Source organism: Lytechinus variegatus, chromosome 5, assembly GCF_018143015.1.
Source record: "Lytechinus variegatus isolate NC3 chromosome 5, Lvar_3.0, whole genome shotgun sequence".
Taxonomy (NCBI): domain Eukaryota; kingdom Metazoa; phylum Echinodermata; class Echinoidea; order Temnopleuroida; family Toxopneustidae; genus Lytechinus; species Lytechinus variegatus.
In genome coordinates, this window is record NC_054744.1 from 14668517 (window position 1) to 14695023 (window position 26507).

Here is a 26507-nt window from a genome sequence, read left to right on the forward strand (position 1 = left end):
GAGTTAATTTAGGATATGAAGTGTGAGATGGGAAGTACGGATACGGGGTGAATGTGACGAAAGATGATGATAAAAAATATCAGCCGAGGAGAAAGTTAATCTTGAACAAAATTCTTTCTCTATATATAGCGAGTAAAATGTCTAATCACTGTCATATATTAAGATTCTAGTTGAGTCAACATTGAGGAACCACTAGATAGTATATGAAGCTCATAAGTCAAATTTTCTTCGTACGTAATATTTTTTTTTACCTCTTTCCCTTCTCAGGTTTCCATTTATATTATCCATACCTTCCATCCATCCATGAATCCATTCATCCATCATCCGTCCGTCAACCAACCCACCCATCTATCTATCCATCAATCTATCAATTAATCAATTGGTCAATGAACCAATCATTCAACCAAACCAGCCAATTGATCAACCAACTTATCAAAAAATTGATAAACATATCAATCAATAAACAAAAATCAACCAACCAATCAATCAATCAATCCCCAGAACAAAATTAAATGAGCATTACAAAATCTAAATCATAATCATAAAGGAATAAAGCAACAACAAATGCACAAGTAAGTTCAAGTATTTCATGTTACTTCTTCTTTATTTATATTTTGAAATATAACATCATGTCACTGACTGAAGTCTTCATATATATTGTTAAAGTACATACAAACACATTATTCATTCAAATGAATTGATGAGTTTGGTACATCTTATCACATGACTATAACTACAAAAGAGAGAAAACCTTTAAATACAACCAAGTCATGTGAGATGATAGAGAGAAGTTGGTAGGAATGAATCAAACATTCATACACAACAAGTACATGATTATAGAAATGTACGGTGATAAATTCCACTTGTAAAATAATTTTGTGATAAATATTAATTCAATTTCATAATATATATCAGTTACCTTCTTTCTCTTTCTTGGAGGGTAGTGATGGCACACAACTATTTTGTACTTACTTAATACTAATCTTTGAATTTAAAGGTTTCAAATGCACCTAATGGAATCAGGGAAAATTAAGCATAATATTCCATATGATAGTTATCTTAATCATGGTCTTGATCACCATCCACATCATCATTATCCTCATCATCCTTGTGATTATCTTCATCATGACCCGATCATCATCCTCATCATAATCGTGATCATCCTCATCATAGTCGTGATCTAATCCTCATCATGATCATTATCCTCATCATGACCATGACCATCATCCTTATCATCATCATCATACTCATCATCATCCTCATCAAAATCACAACCATCCTCCTCAAAATGATCATGATATCATCCTCATCATGATCATAATCATCATCCTGATCATCAATCATTCATGTGTAATATTCATTGACATATGATCCTTTTGCATCTTTAAATAATTTCCTCTTTTCACAACGTGGTCCACCCTTGAGTGTTTCTGATCAACATCCTTCCTGTATAATCAATATGGCTACTGTCAAGGTTTGCTCCCACATGGCACATTTCTACATATTGTACTGATTCAAATGAATGCACTGAAAGATGCACTGATAAATGGTTGGTTTATTTCCACATTTTCCTAATTCCCTCGAATTTTCCTGTACTTCCAAGAGCAGAATAAAATTAATGATTCATAAATCATATGTTTGACAAATATTCATGTACTTCAGAATAAGCAAACTTGTTTACAGGATTATATAGCTGATATGAGTACAATGTAGGCAGGGTTGGTGAAAGTGAGAAAAAAAAAATACATTCAAATATGCTGACTCATTACATGCCTGATTTTTAAAAGAAATCAACTAATTCATTAACTTTTCTCAAGTTTTGCTTCTGAAACACAAACCTTGACTTTCCCTCGCCAGAACAAAACAGGTTCAGATTTGTCTTGCCTCCCCCCCCCAAAAAACAAAAACCAATGAATAAACCAGAAAAATATGACTTAGACTATTTTGGGATGGACTTTTCCTCTTCATTTTCAATTCGCTTCATATACACACATCCAACAATCTCACATGGTTTATCGCAACACAGGTGACAGAGCCTTTAGATCTCATAAGATCTCTAAGGGAAGAGGACATGTCCATGAATAAAACCACTAAATACTCTCCCCCCAGACAAACACTGATTGAGGAAAGACACAATATTATATAATTAGGAAGACATTAATTAAGAGGAGGAAGAATCAAGGGGAGTTGCAAGGCGACTGAAGTAATCAAATGTTCCAGTTTTCGGTGCGGACCTCGATGGTTGACACAAGTCCTCGTCCCATGGTTTGGAAATCTTGTAGGATGCCCTCTATGTTGGGGATGACTTGGGGCGTCTTTGACGACGATGATGACGAGGGTATCTTGGCTTGGGCTTGAAGAGGCTGACATTGCAAAATGTTTGGAAAATTACGAGAAATGGTGAGAAAAAGACATTAAGGTTCAATAGCACTGGGGGAGGGGGTCGGTGTCATAAAGCTGTTTGTAAAACTACAATTGATTTTACAATTAACAAACGATTGGAATATGAAGTGATAAACTGTAAGCCAAAGTTTCTTTTGATCGTGCGAGGTAGGGATAAAATACTGTACAAAATCGATCAACTTCCATTGTACAACATATTCTTACTAACTTTATTATAATCAAACTTAATACACAAAGTACAGAAGTAAACTGGTATGAAGGCTAACATTAGCCTGAATAAATTGATTCATCCTGATTATCAATTCCTCTCACAAAAGCCGATATGACAGAGGCCATCTCTTGACAGTAAGCTGACGTCAGGCCAAGGTGACAGTAAACTGTAAAGCCTTATTTATCTGGATGTTAAGGTCATGGAATGCAAAAAAAAATTAGTACTTTATTGAATGAGATTTTTTGAAGAGGCTAACTTAGATAAGTAGGTTTACTTTTGTTATCCTCCATTTTATGATATTCATACATTTATCACCTTGAAAGGTTGTGGTTTAAATGCAGGTCTATTCCATACTACCGCAATGAGATCACCTCCGTATGTATCATGGAAGAACAAGGCTACGTCCTCAAAGGCTTCCTGGAGTTATGGAAAACAAACATTAATCACAACAAAATATTAATAAAAATACATTTGTCCACAAATCTGAATGTTGGTTACGAAAATCCTCTCAATGAATATCACAGAGATTGACTCATACCTGAAAAAGATTTTTTCCCCATGAGCTTAAAGTGCATATTTTGAAAAGTCTTATTTGAAAGATTTCTTTATCCACATGGGCTTGTTCTCAGAATTCATTTTTTGTGCCCAACTCTTTTACAAAATAAGATAGAACAAGGTTTAGGACATAATTAGATTATTCATGAATTTTTAGGATATACTACGTCCCACTGTATGATAAATAAGACCAAATGCTTCATATTTTGTTTTATTAAAGGGATAACACATGGTTTACATCTTTGGGTTATGTTATATTTCCTGTAAAATTATTGTAAAAATGATTATATCAGTGACTTTTTGTGTTGAACTTTAGTCTGAACATGACTAAAAATAATGTCTGTAGGCTTAAAAGTGCCTTGAACGAAATCTATGTAATTGTATTGTAATGTACTAATGTCGATTTCATATGTTTCTTTATAGAATATTCTTATGATTGTTCTATGTATATTGTGCAGGGCCCTAATCGAGAATAGTGTTTTAATCCCTGAACAGACTAGCCTGGGTAAAAAGGACAAATACATACATGTAAATAAGTACATAAATAAATACATTTAAATATAAATAAACATATAAATACAAATAAACATTAATAAATATAAACACAAAATTTATCAGTGTAACAATTAACACGTTCAATGTTCACATTAAATAAAGCACTGATGGACACTAAAATGAAAATTGCATCATGATCATGCTGTAATGATCTCAGCTTATGACTCACTCTAAGTTCATTGAGGTAACACTGCACAGGGTCAAAGTTCACCACTGGTATGTGCTTGGCATCAAGGGTAGGTTTGAGGGTGAATGAACTTTCTGTCGAGTCAGAATCCACTGCCTGGTGCCTCCTGGGAAGAAGCTGGGCTCGTAGATGGATGACCACGTCATAGGGGTCAAGCGGAGGTCGGAAGATTTGCTGTCAAGATTAAATATGAAAACTATAATAATTTCCTTTTTTTTCTTATTTTTACAAAAACAAATATTACTATATATATATATATATATATATATATATATATATATATATAGGCCTATAGAAATTGGTAGCCCTACACAATTGAAGTCAATTATGGTACACTACATGCATATTATCATTAGCAACACTACTAATATCTTTGAAAGAGAATGCAAATTCATTGGTAGGAAATTCCGAAAGAAGGATCACAACCAATCATACAAGTAAAATATATTAATTTCTTTTTTAGTGGCTGTTGAAGATATTTGTAATTTTTTTTTACATTTGAGAATACATTTACAGTGTTTTAAGGAGATATGCAAAGAACAATCTGCCGTGACCCTCTTTTCTGATTTATGGTACTCGGTACCAAATGTGCAAGCTTTGAAAGAAAATCTTTCCTTCTGACGTGTTACAATGTATGGTTCTTGAGCAACAATCATAATATATACTTGTATGCAGGGGGTAATTTTTATCCCATGAGCTGATGGATTAGGAAGGGGAGGATTAGGATCAAGCTTATCTTTAACATTCCAAGACAAACATGAAAGGGAAGAAACCTGGTATAGCGATTGTTACCTTGAAATCAATATCGGGTGTGGATGGCTCAGTAAGCTGCTCATGTAAGACTTTGAATGATTCCCGGGCAAGCTCAACAAGTCTTTGGAAAATCTGGATAAAATGCATTCAAGAAAAGCTTTGCTAAAAACAAATAGGCTATGTGAACATGGTAGCACCTGAAAAAAAATGTTTTGCCTCCAATTATTATATTGGTTCTACTTTCTTGGATCATGGATGCTACTTTATTTTTATCTAAACATCTTGAACTTAAAATGAATAATTCACATTTTAGTTTTGATATATCAGAGTTTATTTAAGTTGGACTACTTTCTAACAATGGTTAAAGAGGAGGCAGTAAAACAAAACTTAAATTTTCACAATAATAATGATCTAAAAACTACTACTATACAACTGAGGTATGATAACTCATTTGGAGGTTCTGAAATGAATAATCTTTTCATGAGAATATTTGATTTATACCATTGGTGTTGGTTTATCTTGTGTCCATAAAGATGTCTGTCTATCAGTGGGTGTGGCCAGGAACATCACAGGAAGATGAGATCGATTATTGGTGAACTGTTGACAAATCTCTTCATAATCTGAAGCTGTAATAAAACATAACAAAAATATTTATAAAACCATAAAGAAATTGTGCTTGATATACATTTATTGCGATCCATGCTAGTCCCCGAATTTGGTACCACCCTCTTACACAAGCTTGCGATGTCAAATTATATTATACATTGTAATGCCAGTCTACCATGAAGAAGCAAGAAACTTGACTAAACATTCACTTGGCAGCTGGACATAACATCACCATCATCATCAACATCACCATCATCATCACCATCATCATCACCACCACCACCACCATCATCATCATAATTTCCATTACTGTTACTTTTTAATCCTCATAAAAAAATGAAATATTGTCCATAAAATAATCATAACAACCAAATCATTTCATCATATGCCGGTAGATTTACCCTTCTCCCTCAATCTTTCTACCGATATTTAATGAATGGATGTGACCTACCTTTGAGATCATTGTTGAAGTTGATGATAAGAGGTGTGGTCTGCCAGTCATGCTGACAAACAAGATTCAAGAAATGTAAGAAACCTGTTTGTGGTGACCTGCACATAGGGAAACAAGTCATGAAAATATCTGAATGTGAGATGTATAGCATATATAGTACATGAACCAGAGATTTAAATGCATATATCTTGCAAATATCACCGGTGTATTGGCTCAGTTGGTAGAGCATCCGTCTCACAACTGGGAGGTCGGGGTTCAAACCCCGGCCGCTTCAGATCAAAAGACGTTAAAAGATAGGAGTTGCTGCTACCCTGTTTGGCGTTCAACGATTAAAGGGATAGAGCCTCGTCGATCTGGTGCTGCACAGTGGCTGCCGGGCCCACGATCAATTGGGCAAAGCAAATTTTCGGAGTATTTCATATCATGTCTATTTGGAACAAAAATTATGGATTTAAAAAAAAATATATATATATATATTGCTTTAACCCATTGTCTGCTGGATCCGAGTGATCCCCATGCAAAGCTTATGGGAATCACATAATTAAGTAGTCAACAGGTTAATATGAAATAAGCAACTGTACCCTGGATACTTACACAGGGGATGTGAATGGTTCTGGATGCAAGAAGAGGTAGGCTACCAGGAGTTCGATGCACTCTGAGGTCATGTGATCAGATAAGAGATGCGACGCTATCCATCGTTTGGCAAGACGGACCGTCGGACCGAAGGCACTGTGATGCTGGTGAACACTAGTGGCAACAAGAACAAAAAATATATATATGTTCAAAATTTCTTTTTTAAATGATCAAAGTCATTAAGCAATTACCTTGTAAGATGTTTACTTACCATGTTGCATTATGGTTTTTGAAGAGGGTGAGTGCTCTGATTGACCAGAGGCTGTCACAATATTTGGCAGTTAAAAAAGCCTGCACCAACATAACTTTGTGAAAGCCTCATGAAGTAATTACCCCAATTTTTCTTGATTTTGTATGCAAAGACAAAGTTTAATCTGTAATAACCAACGAAAATGATGAAAATGTTCTTTCATAAGTAAAGGTACATATATTTTTTCAAATGATGAAGGTCCTAGGGGCTTTGCTCGCTCCCTAGAGAGAATTCCTACAAGAAGCTCAAATGACTAAGGCCCATATTCTGAAGTCGGGTTTAAGTTAAACTCAGGTTTAAAGTTGTGGTTTAAGTATGGACAGCCAATTGTTACATAAATCACTAAGAGTAGAGATATCATATTCCAGCTCATTTGGCTCTCAAATCATTCATAATTGTCTAGGAAGTACTAATAGATGATTATTTTCACCATTGAAGAATCAGGAAGGAGCACAGTAAATATAAGAAACATACAACTTAATAAAAATTTTGACACTTTTGGCTTCCCATACTTTTAACACAGAGAGTTAGACCATGGTTTAAGTTAAACCTGACTTTAGAATATGGGTCTATGTGCATAACAATGGCTTCATTTGACCAAGTACCCATTCAACACCTGGTCAGAAAGTGGTAAAATGTAATCTTCCAAAGCAAACAAATAAGAATAATGACATCAAATTAATGAAGGTTCCCTTTGTGAATCAGTTACTCCTCATCTCATAATTTGAAAATACACATGCTATATTTACCCATGAAGTAAACTGGTGAGATGGGGTAGGTGTTCAGTCTCTTTCTCCATGAACTTTGACCTTTCATTATCTCTGAGCATGCTAAGTCCTTCCTTAGTAACCACCTCCTTGAGGAGTACAATCTCTCTCCTGTGAGCCACTGCTACCTGGAACACAAACCCGTCCTAAGGACACAAAATAGAATGGAATTGGTTGGTAGATTATGCAATGTATTGACAATGAGGGTGCTTTTTCATGATATTGTTAATAAAGTTATATGACTTCATGAATGACTGGAATATAGAGTGTCAAATTTTTGACAATTTTTTCCCCTGATATATCAATGTATTTAATATTGGTGTCCTCATATTCATGACAATAGATATACTTCGTCATGAAATGGCACTGTTTTTTTCAAAGTGATTGTCAAAGGATGACTATAACGCATTAGGAAATTATGTGTGCTGCAAAGCACTAGAATAACAAAAAGGATCCAAAATTAACTCATTACTTCCGAAAGGTAAGACATATACGATTTGAATTTATAAGATCTCTGCAATAGTTTGGGAATTACTACCAGGTTTGTTATGTTTTGTGTGTTGTTGATGTCGTTTTTTTTGGGGGGGGGGTTACATGTATAAGTAATGGTATACTTTCACAGCCTTTATTAAATAATGTCACTACCCTTACCACAATCACAAGGATATGGTTAGCAGTTGCCATGGTAACCAGCTGGCACTGCTTGCCAAGCATGTCAGCCATCTTGAGATGGAAAGCTGTTTTGATGTGATGAATCGCTTCCAGGTCATCAGGCCACCTGCCACTACTCTCTAAGTGGCAAACCACTGTGGTTCAAAAATAACAAGCAAAGATGATATAATCAGTCATAATATTCCTGCCATATCATTAATTGAAAAGCTTTGTGCAACCACACATATGATTTGGATGTGTGAATAAGGCTCATTCATATTAACAGTCATGGCAATGATATATGTATCATAGCAAACATAATCATAATAGCAACAAATACCTTATTACGACATCCAAGATACAACAATTATCAATGCAATACACTGTATAAACTATATTAATGACAGATGCACCTTACAAACAAATCATCATACATGCACATCATGATAACTGCAAAACCAAACCTGTAGCAGAAAGCGAACTCAATTCTGAAAATCAAATGCAACTTAATTTTAAAACAATCAAAAGCGGACATATGGAAATGTAAATTCTTCCACTTGCGTAACTTGAATGCAAATCTTTCTGCAAGAAACAGAGGCAATTAGTGAAAACATGCATACAACTAGACTGTACAACTGAAGTGAAGAGCTAAAGATCTACTAGTACCTCTGAGAGCTGGTATCCATGTTGGACATTGTTTGTCATATGAGGGTATTTTGACCGGTACCGATTTTGTAGCCGTCCTTAGTCTGTCTGATGGCCATCCTGCACAAGGTGGGTAGACCTGATAAAGGAGAGGAAGATCATACAGGTCTATTTAATAGGTACTGGGTATAGTAACATATCTAGGATCAAGGAGTTAAGATGTAGCTGGTTCTTTGTAATTTATTTTGTGCTGATGAATCAATTACTATTTAGCATTCCGAACTTATGCATTAAACCATAAATTCAGCTTCTCGCCCAGTCAGCTTCCCTCTTATTTTTTTAATCATGATCAACACCTTCATAATCATATTAATTTTCCATCACCTTTGTCACCATCACTATCACCATCCTCCTCCTCTTCATCACCACCACCACCATTACCTTCATCATTATCATAACCATAATCATCATCGTCATAATCATTACCATAACCATCACTGTTATCCATCATCTTGGTTGTCGTCATCATCGTCGCAATCATCATCATCATCATCATCATCATCATCATTACCATCACGATCATCATCATCATAATCATCATTACCATCACGATCATCATCATCCAAGGGCGCCGGAAGCGGGGGGCAGGGGGGGCACTTGCCCCCCCAAAGAAAATTTTTGGGGGGCAAAACAAGATTTTGCCCCCCCAATGTGCCCCCCTAAAAGTAGAAAAATTATATCATTTAAGGACAAAAGTAAAGGATGAAGGCACTTTTCTGCCTAAGAATTGTCATTTTCATTGTCAAAAATGAAAAAATATCGCCCCTGACGGGGCAATTACATATCATAGTGAGCCTTGCGTCTTTTGACGAACATGTCCCTCTGTGAAACATACCTTTGATAAGCCCCTTTTCCATCTTATTACAGTGTGATAACGTTTAACCTTTTAATGAATACATTTCAGACTAAAACCGAATGGCAAATTGAAAGTGGTTCACCAATGCATGCTGGCTGTGTCGCCCGGGGGGGCCACTTCCATTCACAAGTGGATACCATGCGCGACCATGGGGTCTCGAAAAGCACCCTAAACACGTAATTTCCATATTCTGAAAATGCACCCCTTAACAAGTATTGGCGTGTGAAACCCTACCCTTAACAAGTATTGGCAACAAAACGATATACTCTTGGCAAATACTCCTTGAAATGAACCCCTAAACAAGTACAGGAATGTTTTATTGTTACGGGTCCTTCGGTCGTCGGCTTTACCTTATTTTGTTTAGTACGACCCCATCTTCTACACCTCGCGCAAATCGGACTCTAAACACGAAGTGTTGGGGCAAAGGACATCCTTTATAAAACATATGAATTTTGTTTTATCATCCCCGCAAATTCGACCCTAAACACGTAATTTTCCTAGCGAAATAGATACCCTTTTTTCATTATTTTTGTGTTTTTGACACCCTTATCACGTTACGTACGTAACGTGCCCTATCGTGAAAAAGACATCCTTTTTACGTGTTTTTTTGGTCGCGCATGGTATCCACTCGTCAATGTAAGTGGCCCCTCCGGGCTGTGTCGGCTAACAAACTCGCGGCCGCCCAGAAACGCTCAGACCGGACCCGATATCACCAACGCGCGTGAACGATAGTTACTCGAGCAACATATGGAATCTGAAAATGGCTGTAAACCGAAAAGTTTAGAGGCTTGAGTATATAGTTTAGAGGCTTGAGTAGTTATTGGATAAATGAGAAGATGCTAGCTTGAGTCGGCGAATGGAGTGCAGAGCAGGAGTACTCATCTATCAACTAATCAAACCTCTTCAACCTTTTCTGGTTTACTGTCTTTATCAAGACTACGCTCATTTGAACAAAAAATTACTTGACTATCAACTGTCCATTTCCTCCTATTAATTTCACTTCTTCCTCTATCCACTTTTTTGAAAACTCCACATGGTGTACCGTCAACCACATCCGCTACTGGAATGTAATTGTTTTCTTCTAAACAATGTTACATAATGTACATTATGAACTGCCGTAGTTTGTTAATTCATGATTATTTACAAATGAATATTTCCTGGAATTTGATATTCATCATTTCCTAGTTATGGTCACATTTTCCCCTGAAAATATGTAAAGAAAAAAGAAGATTTTGAAGGGGTCATCCAAAAGTGCTTCCCAGTCATACAAAACATGCCAAAGGAAACACATAAATCGAGTAATGTTTTAAATTTTCAGAAAAGTTTTAAATTGTTAGACAATAATTAAACAGGTCATATTTCTTTTTCCTCCAGTTACAAAATATGAAACGTTTTGCCTATGCATGGATAATCAGGGTCTATCTCCAATGCTGAGGTCAGAAATGATTTGCATAGAATGGGGATTTAAGTGCTTATCGACGTCTGCCACGTCAGAATAGTATGACATTTTGAATTTGAAAAGACATTAATTAGAATGTATTTTGTATTTGTTGTTACGCTTCTTCTGCTTAATACACTGCTTGAAACTTACGATAATTGTGCTCTCTCGCGTCGTCTGTGTATGTAAATGTACACAAATAAATATTTCTGAAAGGATATTGCATGAAAAAATGTAATTTTGAGTCAATATAAGCGTATTACGTAATTTAATTGATCAGACACGAAAACCACATTCCGAAGCGATCGTTTTGCGCGTAGATTTCATAGGTTCTCATAAATTCTGAGTATAGTCTTCGTAGTGAATTTTATGTTTAGTTCTCAAGAAATTTATTTTTGAATTCTCTTAAAAACGCAACTTTTATACTCCATTTTTACACAGAGTCCTCACGGGGGGGGGGGGGGGGGGGTCCAACCCCCTCTCCCGCTTGATCGCTTCGGTATCTCAATCTGTCAAAAATATTGTGCCCCCTTCGGGATTTTGCCCCCCCAAAACTGAAAGTGTTCCGGCGCGCCTGTCATCATCATCATCATAATCATCATTACCATCATCATCATCTTCACCATCATCACCACCATCACGATCATCATCGTCGCAATCATCACCACCATCACGATCATCATCACTTTCATCACTGTCCACATCACACATCATTTATTCCCATCCATTGTCTTCCTTCTCACCTCCGTGTGTCGAATAGCCGGTGAGGTTCCTTGAACGGAGCTGATCATAAGAGGAAGGTCCTTGAGTTCTCTTAGATGCCTGCTCAGTTTGGTGTAAGCTGCACTGATCTCCAGTAGTTCCTCCTCCCCTGTACCAGAGGCCGGTTCCACATCACCGGTAGAGGGGTGTAGCAAGGGCTGCTGGAGGATAGCATCTAGTTGGCTCGCAGTGTATGTGATTGCTTGTGGTTTGATGCCTGCATGGCTGGATGAGACATGAAAAATGATTTCACGGCTGTATTGCCGATTCTTAAGAAGAGAAGTTTAACAGGTTACATGTGCAAGCCAATAATATTCCCAGATAGTCCATCTCTTCAGCAGATTTGAAAGTTGTTAATGATTTTGGTTGTGATTGAATTTGCAGCTCTGGGGCCCGTTGCAGAAAGAGTTGCGATCAAACGCATCTATAATAATCTCAAGCAACTTGATTTTTAGCCAATGAAGCACCTGTATTTGGGAATTGTGCTTGATATTTTTACTTCCATTTAAACACAACTTTTCCTGCAACAGGCCCCTGGCCTAGTAAGAAGTGAACATTTGTACAATATTGTACTTGTGAAATGGGAAGGGGGAAGCAGCAATGCATTTGAGAATGTAATAACATTTATTTCTCATGGTTCCAAATATTTCTGAGTAATTTTGTTAGAAAAAAATTGAATAACTACCCTGGCTTATTTATATGAATACATCATTATAGATGTTATTTGCATGTACGATAATTCATTTGACTATAAAATTGTAATAGATCAAATTGGAATGAAAAAGAGAATGAAAGTACACAAAAATTATTAAAGAATGTGAACAAAAACATGATTTGGAAAAAAAACCCATCAAACATCAGTAGGAATAAATCATGAAATAAGAAGGTATAAATATGAATCACGTGTTGAATCATAAGCTTACCATACGCAAATAAATACTTAATGAAGGGGATATTGGGATTGGCACAATTATAAAAACATCTGTATACTTACAGGTGCAGAATGTGTTTGACAATATGACTACAAACTAGTCTCTTCTCAGAAATACTTGTTCCAGGCCACACCACTGCCTCACATATAGACCCATCTTGAAAGCGTCGTAATTCTGACTTCTTGCCCCAGAAATCACTGAATTCCTTAGCCTTTAACAACAACAAAATGAACAGAATATAAGTCAGATTAAAGATGAACCCTGTATCAGCTTTATATCTACTGACTGGACATAAGGAATGTGGTCATTTGTTTGCAAGGTTCACTACATTACAGTAACACACACACAAATAGAGCAACAGAAACCTTATATCTACTGACTGGACATAAGGTAGGTGGTCATTTGTTTGCAAGGTTCACTTCATTACAGTACACACACACACACACACACAAATAGAGCAACAGAAACCTTATATCTACTGACTGGACATAAGGTAGGTGGTCATTTGTTTGCAAGGTTCACTTCATTACAGTACACACACACACACACACACACAAATAGAGCAACAGAAACCTTATATCTACTGACTGGACATAAGGTAGGTGGTCATTTGTTTGCAAGGTTCACTTCATTACAGTAACACACACACACACAAATTGAGCATCAGAATCCTTATATATTCTCATTCTACACTAAATCTAAATGACAACAAAAATATGTTCTTCCTCACCTCGGCCGTGTTGGCAGCTGGACCTTTGTCAAGGACGCTAGATGATAGACCACTATTGAGTAGGAGGCCAAAGGTCAAAGATCCTTGCTCTTCCATCGTAGGGGGTGGAGAATTGACAGGCCACTAAAGAGGAGAAAACAACCACAGGCCATCAAACCTTAACCTTTCAAATAGTCAACCTTTTCATGATACAAGAGAGATTGCAGAGAATAACACTTTGATAACTTATTAAAATTCATTTCTCTGGTATAATACAAAGAGGGTTTAAAGTCGGGTGACATCAAGACATACGAATGGTAAAGACTGATCAACTAGACTTCCCCATGCTACTTGCTGGTCTCCACAATAAAGAGAAGGTATCAAGGTATCAATGTAACACAAACTTGACATTGAAATTATTTTATTAAGGCTCTCATAAATGATAGCTTATCAGTTATCATAGTAAACAAACTTTCCTGCCAATCAAGACCAAGGACTTTCCTACAGTTCCCACCATGTGACAACTTGTCACTAGTAACAAAGCAGGGCCTAGAAATACATGCAACCTTACAGCTTACAGTGTTATTTATCTATTGATTAAAAAGTTAAAGCAATTTGATTATAACAAAACAATAAGAAATTGTAGATAACAAAAACAGTCAATTAAGAAGTGTACGGGAAAGAGTTACTACAGATGAAGGTTTTTACAAATTCAATCAGAATTCATATGACAATTTATTAATCAATAATTTGAGCTAGTTATGAAAATTGATGTGACAGTATTTGATAGAATAAATAAAGTAACAACAGGTGTAGATAATATTACTCAAAAAATTATCTACAATGTATTCCAATTCTCATAATTTTGTGTGATTGCTGTATTGAGTAATCATCTATAGGCATGTTTACAAGAAACATTGGTGAGTGTGAAGTATTTTAATCTGATTTAGGATCAATACAAATTTCACACAATGATTCTGATTAGTTGATAGTTGTATGCTATACAATATGTGAATATAACAGTCTACTTGATTGGTCATTGTCATTTTGTGATTGATTGCATGCATTTGTGTTACCAGCCCAGAAAAAAATCTTAATTCAAGGAATGGTTACCTCAGCAGGAAGAGACAGACCAGATGCTAGCAGCTTTATCCTGTCTCCTAGAGCTTGCCTGAGGATCTCCTCTATCTTGGGTAGCACCACGGGGGGATAGTTGTCTCCCCTGTCCATTAACTGACTCTCAAGAGCAAATCTCTTCACAGAGATTTTCAACTGCTTCAACCTGGTAATACTGATGTGTAAATGGACATAATTTGTTGGGAGGTTAATAAAATGAAATGGTAGAGATCTAGCAGGTGAAGTGGTTTAAAGCACCTGCCTTTAAGCATTTTGGTTCAAGCATTATAGATTCAATACCTGCCTTAGCACTTATGCCCCTGAATAAATATAGTAAATGGGTACCCTGTAGGAAAGAATAACTTGAATGATCGAGCACCTAGTCAGGTGGGTGTTTCATACAGTTGTTTGTAAGTTAAGAGTGACTTTAAGAACGACTGGTGATCCTTTCTGGTGGTAAATGGTACACACCAAAACGTTACCCCGGTAATTGGCGATGGTTTAGCATGTAAGAAAAGATCACAAGTGTTCTTTTAAGTCGCTCTTAACGTACGAACAGCTTTATGAAACACCCCCAAGGTCAGGTTGATTTCTTAAACAATTATCAAAATCATAGCAAGAATACGAGACAGACAACTAGATAAACAATGCTTTCAGACCATCTACAGTGGCTGGAGGAATAAAAATATCAAAGTTTTACTACTGCACATTTCACACACAACAAATATTTGGTTTCCTTGTATGGTGATTGCCCAAGATTGCCCATTTCATGTTCAGAAGTGCATGTCAAGATGTCTGATTCATCTTAAATCTTTGAATATTTTTTCAATGACTAGACCATAAATGGATGAAAAATTATCAATGACTAGATCATCTATCAATTGATATCACTGTCCTTATTTCACAGTACATGCACACCTAAATGGTATACAAAGATAGAATGCAGTAAGAAAGATAATTTTAACAGTAATATTTGGTATCTTATTGAACATTAAATTTCTTTGAGATACAGTAGATCCTATAAAGAAAGGCCAGTCAAGAGATACAAGAATAGAAGTGCTGCTCTTTGTGGACAGGTTCAACAAATGCTTTGATCTCAAAAGAATATGGTCGTATTAGCAAGAACTTCCAAAAACACACACCACATATAAATGAAATATTCAAATAAACCCAAATTTTGTGATCTTTACAGACAGGTAATCCCTAAAGCGGAATTGACAATGTTTTGTTGTCTAAGAGTATATACTCACGTAAAGAGGTGATCAAATTTCCTGATGAAAGGAACTGAAGTCATGAAGAGACACTGGAAACCATCTATTCTCTTGTCATCTAGAAAGCCTAGACCCAACTTTGCTTCATGTTTGAGCTGGTGAAAGGGAAATTATTCCATGATATCAAAATACAATAACATAAGCAAATTAATTTCCCCTATACTACAGTGATACTACAAACACAATGGCCTGTATTCTGATGTCAGGTTTAACTTAAACTCAGGTTTAAAGTTGTGGTTTAAGTAGGATAGCCAGTTGTTACACAAACCACTAACAGTAGAGATATCACATTTCAGCTCATTTGGCTCTCAAACCATTCATAATTGTCTAGGAAGTATAAATAGATGAATGTCTTCACTATATATGACTCAGGCAAGAGCAAAGTAAAAATAAGAAACATACAACTTAATAAAAATGTTGAAACTTTTGGCTTCCCATAATTTAAGCTCAGTTAAACCATGGTCTAAGTTAAACCTGACTTCAGAATACAGGTCAATGATTCATTATTCTTTGAAGTAAAAATATTCTTATCAATGAGAAACCTGCCAGTTTTCATTCTTTGTGGATCTTGAAGTTGATATCAGAAGAGTGACTTCACAACTATTCATTCCCAAGGCAACTGTTTTTAGACAATTAACTTAATAAGAAGTTTCCTGATAATAATGTTTGCCAACGATCCCAAGTCCTGATTCTCACTACCTGATGTAGAATGAGAGATTACTCACATGTTCATAAGTGGTTCTAGTCATGTTGGCACACAGATTGAGGTATCCCGACGGATCTACAAAGACAACAGGGAAATGCTGATGGAATTCTTCAAGCCCGGGTAATGTTTGCGATGGATTGCTCTTGCACATGGTGATACCCTTAGATGACCAGTCAGTCGTGGCTAAACGATGGTAAAATTGAAAAAGGAGTATATATGAGGAACTGCCTCACAAGATATGTGGGAAAGATGATTTATACTCAGCTTGATAAAAAAAGCTGGATGGAAAAGGGAGAAAGGAGAAAAGAGCATAAGAAAGAGAAGAGAGAAAAAGCAAGAAAGAGATAAAAATCTTGTAAAAAGGAAAACAGAGAAGTGGTAGAATTGAGTAGGAAATAGAGGGGAAGATTAAAAGAACATGAGAGTTTTGAGAGAAGAATTGAATATCAGAAATGAAGAAAATACTTACAAGGGAAAGTCCCCCCCCCACCACACACACACACATGACTTAAATAAAAATAGAAAAATTAAACAAGCTTAAATGAAGTTTCATCAAAATCAGATACCAAATATCATCATCATCGTCATCGTCATCATCATCATTATCATGATCATCGTCATTATCATCATCATCACCACTACCACTACCACCATCAATGACTGCCTTCATATATTACAGTACTCAGGAACTCTTTGTAATAAATATGAACCATGATACACATTTGTAAGATACCAGTCGTCACTGCCTACTGTTTTTAAATCTGAACTACTCACCGATGAAATGGAATACATTCTTGATGACCTGATGTCCACTCATGACTTTGTTTATTTGACCATTATCTAAGAGGTGAGCAACCAGCATGGAGAGAAGGAAACCATTGCAGCCACCGTAAGTCTACACACAAAATCAGAAACATAAGACAAAGAAATATCAATTCTCAATATCAGACCTGCCAACCTCTGGGAATGAAAAATTGTATTCTGTGATAAAAAACCCTGTATTTTAAAAAAAAAAAAATGTTTTTCATAATCAAATACATGACACCCGCATTCCTCATGGCGCTCAAGCTGCATGCAAGCTCAAATGCAGACTGCTCGTGCAGACGAAAAAAAAAATATTGAAGCCTGTGTATGTATATCTGACCCTGGTTTTAACAAAATGATTAAAAAAAAAAACAAGTTACCTGAAATTTCATTGATCCAAAGACCATATTTGTGTAAGTTTTATGAATAGAGATGATTTTTCTGAATAAATTACGATTTTGTAAAAATTGTATTTTTTGAAGAAAAAACGTACTGTTGTATTTTGGATGCAAAAACGTACTAAATACGCCAAAAATGTACTGGTTTGCAGCTCTGTGAATATCATTCAATAAATTAATTTCATTTATCAAATAATGCATTTTTTTTATGTGAAGATTGAAATATCCCATCATAGTATAAAGTACTTCAGAGTATGATAAAAGCTTTGATATACAGTACATATCCAGTCTTGTAACCATCATCATACCATTGAGGGAGGAAACCACAAAATATTGACTTTACACCTCCAGGCATCTTTCAACCTAACACAGCACATCGGAACAGAGAACGAAAATTGCAAAGAGAAGGAAGATCAGTGCCCTAATATTGACAAGTCTTTGAGCAAGGATACCTACCTAGTATAATCAAATGATATAGTAAATAGTAATCAGTGCTAAATGGACCACTTTAGAGTGGCGGACATCCTTCATGGTACTTTCTATTGAGGAGTCTTCAAGTACATTGTATATCAAATTAAAGATAAATATGTAAATGTGCATAGCAATGCATCTGATTCACTGAATGTTCCCTTATCACAAGTTTTGAAGCCCCAAGCTATGGTCAACTTGAGCTCAAGTGTTTTGAAACCAAACACCATACGCATACAGTAAATCTCAGTGTTTTCAAACTAAACACAAGTTTCAATATTTAGAAAACAACATTAAGAGTTTTAAAACAAAACAGTATACGCGCAAGTACCAGAGTAAGAAACCAAGCACCTTACCTTGTCTAGCTCTCTCTGGTGTAGCCAGACCTTGAGTAGTAGAATGGCATCCTTGAATGCTGGGAAATCATAGGATGCGTTGTACAGGTGGTGTAGGTGACGCTCCAGGGACATATCTCGCAGAATGGACCAATTGTAGAATGGGGTGGGAAGGAATGTCTCTGAAATAATACGGTCAGGAGGATTATCATCAACATTTCAGCAATGTATCTATGTGGTGACATGTTAAGTCTCTATCAGAGTTGCCACAGATGTCTATATTCAATACTTTTCCTAGGTTGCCACACAGTCAAGTTTGGCTTACAGTGGCAACCCCTGCAACATTATCAAATTGTCATGTTATAGAAGATACAACTTTGTTCATTTTTATTTTCATCATTCTTAAATCAGTTATATCGGGAGGAGGGACTTGATGGTCACAGTGATTCAGTTCGCTTTTCCTCGCTGTTCCTCCCAGGCACAGGTGACGCCAAACAAATAATGATAAATATTTTGTTATGTATTGTACTACATATTTTCTTTGTTAATTTGAATATGAATAGTTGCAGAAACAACAACTGAAATGAAATTCAATTCAATCAAATGAAATACCAAGTTGATGACAAAGTGTCCTTTGTATCGGAATCACTCTATTTCTTATATTAAAGCATTTTTGAAATCCCTTGGTTATATTTCAGCATTCGGGGCTGCACAATGTGACAATAATATCCACACATCATGGCATTGAAACTTTTATTAACAAATTTAATGTTGCAATTGAAATATATTCCATTTCGTGACAGTGTGTAATAAGTGGGTGGGTTCAAATTTACTTCAGAAAACAAAGCTGCCTTAAATCTTCATAATTCAGTCTCCAACCACCAACAATTTTAAAGAAATTTCAACACCTGCAAACTATAAAACCTGTTAAAAACTTTGAAAAAATATGAATAATAATATGCAACATTTATATAGCGCTTAATACAAATGTTTCTAAGAGCTGCATACTATTACCCCGGCTTTAGCACGGCTACCTTGACCGGGCGCAACGAGCATTCAAAGAATTCCTTCCTACCGAGTACCCATTTACTACACCTGGGTTGAGAGAGGCAAATGTAGATAAACGCCTTGCTCAAGGATGTTAGTGCTGCAGTAGGATTTGAACCCCGGACCTTGTGGTTCAAAGTCCAAAGACTTATCCACTGAGCCACAACAACTCTACATTCCACTGCTCACAGTATGTACCTTCTTCACAGTTTTTCTGATACCATTGCTGCCGGATGTTGTTCTTAGATGGAGTAAATCTGGTCTCTTTGAATCCAGTCTCTGGTAGGCATGGAATCAGTCTCACTGTTACATTCTTACCTGTGAAAAAAAGAGCAAATAAACCAGAACTGAGTAAATTATTGATTAATGACGGTTGTAGTGTAGTGATGACCAAAAAGAAATTACTGAAGCAGAATATACACATTGATTACTGTGATGTTTGCTTTTATTCCCTATGCCACATGATTCTGGTAAAAAAATTGTTATTATTCAGTCAATAATTCAACAAAATAAACAAGTGATTTTATCAATAGACAAGTATTTTCCAAAACAATCAATACCACAGCCTCTGTAAGTTTGATTTTCAATATACTTAATTTTCAATTACTTTTTTAGTAGCTTTCTAGTCTAGATCTATGATAAAATATCACTTTACTTTGATTTTAGAAACTTATTCTCAAAATTTTTGCAAACTGCAAATATTGGTGGGCTTTAAGAAGTAAATGGCAGTACATTCAGCAACAGTTATTGTCACACAAATTTTAGATACAAAATTATATTCTCACTAAAATTAGGACTTGGTCATCCAGGAAAAGTAATTCACATATGAAGTTACATACAGAAAAGTCTACAAAATATCTTAAGAATTTCCTGAAATAAAGAGAAGCAATGACATACCAACTAATTTCAGAAGAATGACTGGGCTCATATGATCCCCCTGAAATGAACCGTACGTCACACTCTTGACAAGATCCTTTTTCTTCTTGAGATGCTTCACAAGATATGTGCAGTATAGTGCCCTCTTGTGGTGGTAACGAAAGTTGAGATAATCCTTAGGTTGAAGACATTCCTACACAAACAAATGGATATAAAGACAGACAGTATCAGTCATATGACTGATAGTCTCACTTCTGGAACAATCTTACCAAAGTAACTTATCAAAAGGTAGGGGGGAAAAAGAGAAATAAAGGAAATTCTCTATAATCTTTCAGTGCTATATTGACTGACTTTGGTGGAAATGCTGATCCCAAACACTAACTTAATAGCTTTTTCTATTAGCAGTCTCATAAACCTAGACAGAGAATTGGTATATGTCCTTTTTTCCAAATCTGTTTTATTTTTATTCACTGTCAACATAGATAAATTGTGGTTTAAATGTGGTTTAAGTATGGGAAGCCAAAAGTATCAAATTTGTTATGAAGTTGTATGTTTCTTATGTTTACTGTGCTCTTTCCTGATTCATCCATGGTGAAGCCAATAATCTTTTTATACTTCCTAGACAATTATGAATGATTTGAGAGCCAAATGAGCTGAAGTATGATATCTCTACTGTTAGTGATTTATGTAACAATTGGCTCGCCATACTTAAACCACAACTTTAAACCTGAGTTTAAGTTAAACCCGACTTCAGAATACGGGCCTATGTGAAACATCCCACTGGTCATCAACTATACTCACAATTGGTATCTGGATGGCCATGTCAACAGTTAGAGGATCATTCAGACAGGTTCCAAGGAGATAGCTACCGATGATCTTAACTTCTGATGGCTTGCATAACTTGATTTCTCCTTTGAGTTGAGTCTTCTTCCAGCGCATTGGTAAATGAACATTCTTGGGAAGGGAGCCATCAAGTTCTGAGGCCTATTCAACGGACAAAAAAGAAAGGACCCAACTCGGTGATTCTCTTTATAAACATTCAATAATTGTACAGTGAATATACAAAATGGTAATCCACATTTCTGGAGCACTTACTAAAATAAACTTGAAAATTACAATTTATTATTAAAGAGCTACTTAACAGCTTCTCATTGCTACCATACCCCTGTACATCTGACACTTATGTATATCTTCATATTAAATGTATTTGCTCAAGCCTAAATCATAAACTGTAAAGAAAATGTCTTTTTCTTTAATCATCAGCACACTTTCTCAGTGATGGTTAGAATACCTCAGAAATTCAGATATAGTGGTTGTGGTGGGGGTTGTGATTTTTCACTTGAATACTAAGAAAGCATGACTGCTTGTATGCAAACAACCAGAGGATAAAAGGGATTTAGGTCCTTTCCAAAGGACCTGGATATGATGATATATGCCTTGCCCAAAAGGCACTAGTGCACTAAATGGGAAACAAACACAGGTCACTAGAATCCGATACCCTCACTTTATCGACAGCTATCATGCCTCCTCATATCAAGATTAATAGTACTCACATCTGGGAAAGTCACTGGTGGAAGTTTGCGCAAGGTTTCTTCAATTGACCGAAGAATTGGAAGCAAATTCTTCCTTTTCTTCTCTTTCAACTCTACTTCCAAGCGAAGTTCATCCATCTAATTTGAAAATATGATATTGAAAGAAGGACAAATTATGGGACTAATTGAACGCTTATTGGCCTGATTTCACAACGGTGTATTCTAATCCATGGTTTGAGGCTTTGAGCCATGGTTTAAGCAGAACTCCTGCAATGATTTTTTTTGTCAAAGGGCTACAAAATCACCCCTGTTGAAATAGTCGGAGTACATTTTTTGTGTAAAATAATATACACAAACAAGAGCTGTGGGCTATTTTATGCCCAAAGAAAACCGAAGGAGCAAAAAATGAATTTAGCACCCCATAAATAAAATAATATTTGACACACATGTGTTCAACGAAGCATCAATTTACACATGCTTGTTGCAGTTTGTTTTTATAAAAGCAGAAAACATAAATATTGGTGAAAATTGGGTGCAAACCACAAAAGATTAATAAAGTTTGGTTTGTGTTGGTCATATGATATAACTTCAATAAAATGCAACTTTCAAAGAAAATTGAGAATGAATTTATTTGAGCATTCATTACATCATCATACAAATCACTACATACTCACTTATATGAGATAAATATTTTCAGTCACCATTAAAATAAGGAATTTATTGAATTCATGGAGCTGCTGCTTCTTTCAATTCATTTCAATTAAATTCTTTATTTCATATTTGCATACGATGTCACAAATTTAAATTTCAAAAATCAATTATCTCTTATCTTTTAATGGATTTTCATAAACCCTTCTTCACATTTTTAAAAATACATTTTCTGCTAATATTTAAACATTTTTATTATCAGGGTAAACTTCCCCTTTAAATATAACCCACAGATGAGCCATTGCATTTACTGAATTCACTTGCACAATTTAATTCATCAAGAGTATGAATAACAATCATACATATAAGGGCAATTCCATAAAATGATCAACCTTTTTTAACGTCCAACTCCCATTTTTCTCAAGTCTTTAATACTTCACTTCATAAACCAACCAAGTCATGGTCCTTTGAGAACATTACAGACTGTCAAAAGAACAAGAAATTAGAGGCAGAAAGTCCCTAATATAGGAGATCAGATGTACATATTTTATGGAATCGCCCACAATTTAAATTGCTGATTGGTCAATATCCACTCTAGATAATATAATCTATCTTTGACAAACTAAGGTTTTGATCACCTCATCATTCTTTATGCTAATAGATAAATCTGGCAAGGTTCATACCTGTAATTTGAAAAGGCTGGAGTTGTACAAAATTTCTGTCTCTTTTAGAGAAGCTAGTTCCGTCATAGTGGGAGGTTTATACAGCTCAGCTTTATTTAGTTTCTGTTTCTTGGAAGGCAATCTGTTCATCATCCCGGGAGACAGTCGTTTCCTCAAATTGGCAACATTGGACTCTTCTTCTCCTTCTTTGTTATCCATGATGTACAATCAGTAAAGCTTTGTGGGGGAGAGAAGATGGACATAAAATTAGTCTGAATAATTTCTGACTTTCAATCACCATCAGTAAACCAGTGAGGATTAACATCTGAATAACAGAGATAATAAAAGTCAGACTTGAGTCTTGAGAAGTCAGACTTAAAAGCATCATTGGAATAAATACAAAAGTCAGAGGGTGACGATTCTTAACAATAAATTGGTTTGAACATGTAATTATGGAAACAAAGTATGAGTAATTGCTGATGTGGTTTACGGTACACCATGTGGAGTGTTATAGAAGCAGTGGATAGAAGAAGAGAAGGAAGTGGATAGGCGAGAAAGTGGAGATTTGAGAATAGAGTATTCTTTCTTGAGAATAGTCCTGAAAAGGACTGTAAACCAGAAGGAATGTTGAGTGAGAACAGCTTGAGTAGTAGAGCTGATGAGGAGATGCTGGCTTGCGTCGGCGAGTAGAGATGATGAGTAGTAGAGAGACTCGACGTTTCGGACAGGTTGACTGTCCGTCTTCACTCCTGAAGACGGACAGTCAACCTGTCCGAAACGTCGAGTCTCTCTACTACTCATCATCTCTACTCGCCGACGCAAGCCAGCATCTCCTCATCAGCTCTACTACTCAAGCTGTTCTCACTCAACATTCCTTCTGGTTTACAGTCCTTTTCAGGACTATTCTCAAGAAAGAATACTCTATTCTCAAATCTCCACTTTCTCGCCTATCCACTTCCTTCTCTTCTTCTATCCACTGCTTCTATAACACTCCACATGGTGTACCGTAAACCACATCAGCAATTGTACATGCCACCATGCAAACCTTCAAACCAAAGTATGAGTAGGATGTAAAACCTTGATACATTTTATTGGAGAGATACCAAACTCTGCACCCCTGGCAACACAGTTCTAAACTAGCACATCAATGATGTGGAGCTCATCCAGGATCTCGCAAAGAAATTTAACACAATTTTTAATTTCAGCCCAGTTGACACTGTAGTGAATTATATAAATTGAGGAAACAGAATTGAAATTGATGTACATGTAGAAATAATAGAGAAGTATTTTTTATGATTTCTAAATAAATTCCATATGAACAAGCATAAATAATTTTCCATTCAAAATTTCTAAATTCTGTGTAGAGCCTTGGTGAATCTCATGTAGCTCTCAGATGGAACCAAAAAAAAAATCAAAATCGGTCAACAAATAAACAAGAAGCATTTTTCATGAGTTTTGAAAAATATGCATAAATTAGCATATTTAATGATTTTAGAAATTCTGTGTAGAAATTTTTTATCCCCACCAAGAGCTATCATATAAAGCAAAAAATAAAAAATAAATTGATCAACAAATAAGGAGAAAAAGCATTTTTCATGATTTATGAATTAACTTCACATAAACTAGCATAATTTTCTAATCAAAATTTCAAAATTCTGTGCGGAAGTTTGGTAACACTACCAAATGGATGAAAAAAAAATTGGTTTTTGGTTGTTTTCGTGTGCCTTTTCACAAGGGCCTATAACGATTCTCCATAGTTTCCTGCACGACCGACTTTTGATGCACACCAGGTGATTTTTTTTAATGATTTTCCCTAGTTTTGGGGCATCATTTCATAGTTTTGTGGACCAGGATAGTTTTGGATAAATTTGTAAGTATGTATAGATTTCCTTTCTGACATTTTGAAAAAAAAATCTTTCCTACTTTGATTCCGGGTGCTTCCTTGGTTTCTTCTGGTGAGACCGCGTAAAAGCCCACACAGCCCGAACATAGTGCTAGGTCTTTCATTTTTCTTTCTTGTCTATCCTTTTCTTTCTTCATCCTTACTACCTTTCCTGTTTGCCTCTTTTGTTCCATCCCCAGTGTTCCATCTATCTTTATTTCCAATCTTTCCTAGCTTTTTTTCCTAATCCTTTCTCTGTTCATTTTTCTTTCTTTCCTTCTTTCTCTTAAATTTCCTTTTTTTACTTCCTTCATTCTTTCTTTCCTTCAACTTTTTTTGCTTCCTTCTCCTTTTTCTTTTCATTCTTTCTCTCTTCCATTATCATCTTTTTGTTCATTCTCTCCTCCCTTCATTCTTTCCTCAATCTCTTTCATTTGTTCATTCTCCATTTTGTTTTTTTTCCTTCTAATTATTTTCCCCTAAATCTTTCCCTTCCTTATTCCTTCTTTCTTTCAAAAAAATGAAGGAAACATTTTTCCTTCACTCTTTCTCCCTTTTTACTTACTTTCACACATTCATTCATCTTCCCTTCCTTTCTTTATTAATTTCAGAGAATGACAGAAATCTTTCTTCTTATATTTGTCCCTTTTTTTGCCTTTTTTGGTAACTTTCTTTCTTAGTGTTAGTTTTATTTGTTCTTCTTTTCCTTCATTTTCTTTACCCCCCCCCCTTCATTTTTGCTTTCTTTCCTCTCAACTCATCTCTTTTCTTTCTCTCCTTCATTTTTTCATTCACCCTCCCTTCCATTTCTTTATAATTTTTTACAAGTCTAATATTGTGTAGCCTTCTTTGCTGATTTCTTTTAATTAGACTGGATGTGAATGTCAATTTCCCGTATTTCATTTTGTGAAATCTGGTCACCCTGACGTCAAATCATATGCATGGGACTAGTGTCGTGACTTATTGGACACGGCATCGGTCGGTCCTGGGCGATAATAGCGAAATAACATTGAACGCGGAACATATCACATAAGATGACAAAGGGGCTAGATATATCTTACAATATCATGTTAAAATTACCACATGTTTTTTTTAAATACTTACTGAAAATATTGGAAATAAAATCAGACAAATAGGTAGTCTGGAGCCACAATTACACACGTGTGTTTATCCTGCTTGATCATGTACTGTGGCGGAATTCGCATTTGAACAACAAAATCAGAAAGAAAAAATACGCTCTGCCCCTGCGGCGGCCGGTCGAGAACCTGGCAGGGGGCCGGGGGGGGGGGATAATTTTGAGGGGATGGTATCAAAATAAAAGTGTATATTGATTAATGC

At 35.8% G+C, this 26507-nt stretch overlaps 1 protein-coding gene across 1 annotated transcript; it reads right to left on the bottom strand.

The window, feature by feature from the left end:
• Nucleotides 1-1914: 1914 nt before the first annotated feature.
• On the bottom strand, nt 1915-26352 carry LOC121415531 (nucleolar protein 6-like). The gene is made up of 24 exons (XM_041608762.1): nt 26274-26352; nt 23309-23524; nt 21999-22115; nt 21247-21429; nt 20467-20638; nt 19768-19887; nt 18544-18704; nt 17292-17412; nt 16537-16700; nt 15791-15906; nt 14538-14715; nt 13446-13568; nt 12778-12926; nt 11765-12008; nt 8689-8806; nt 8023-8177; nt 7354-7517; nt 6316-6468; nt 5722-5819; nt 5166-5290; nt 4704-4796; nt 3894-4085; nt 2930-3031; nt 1915-2363 (listed from the first exon to the last, which is right to left on the bottom strand). Exons 2-24 carry the CDS (start codon nt 23504-23506, stop codon nt 2208-2210), a joined length of 3402 nt encoding a protein of 1133 aa, XP_041464696.1. The 5' UTR covers nt 23507-23524; nt 26274-26352; the 3' UTR covers nt 1915-2207.
• Nucleotides 26353-26507: the final 155 nt, after the last annotated feature.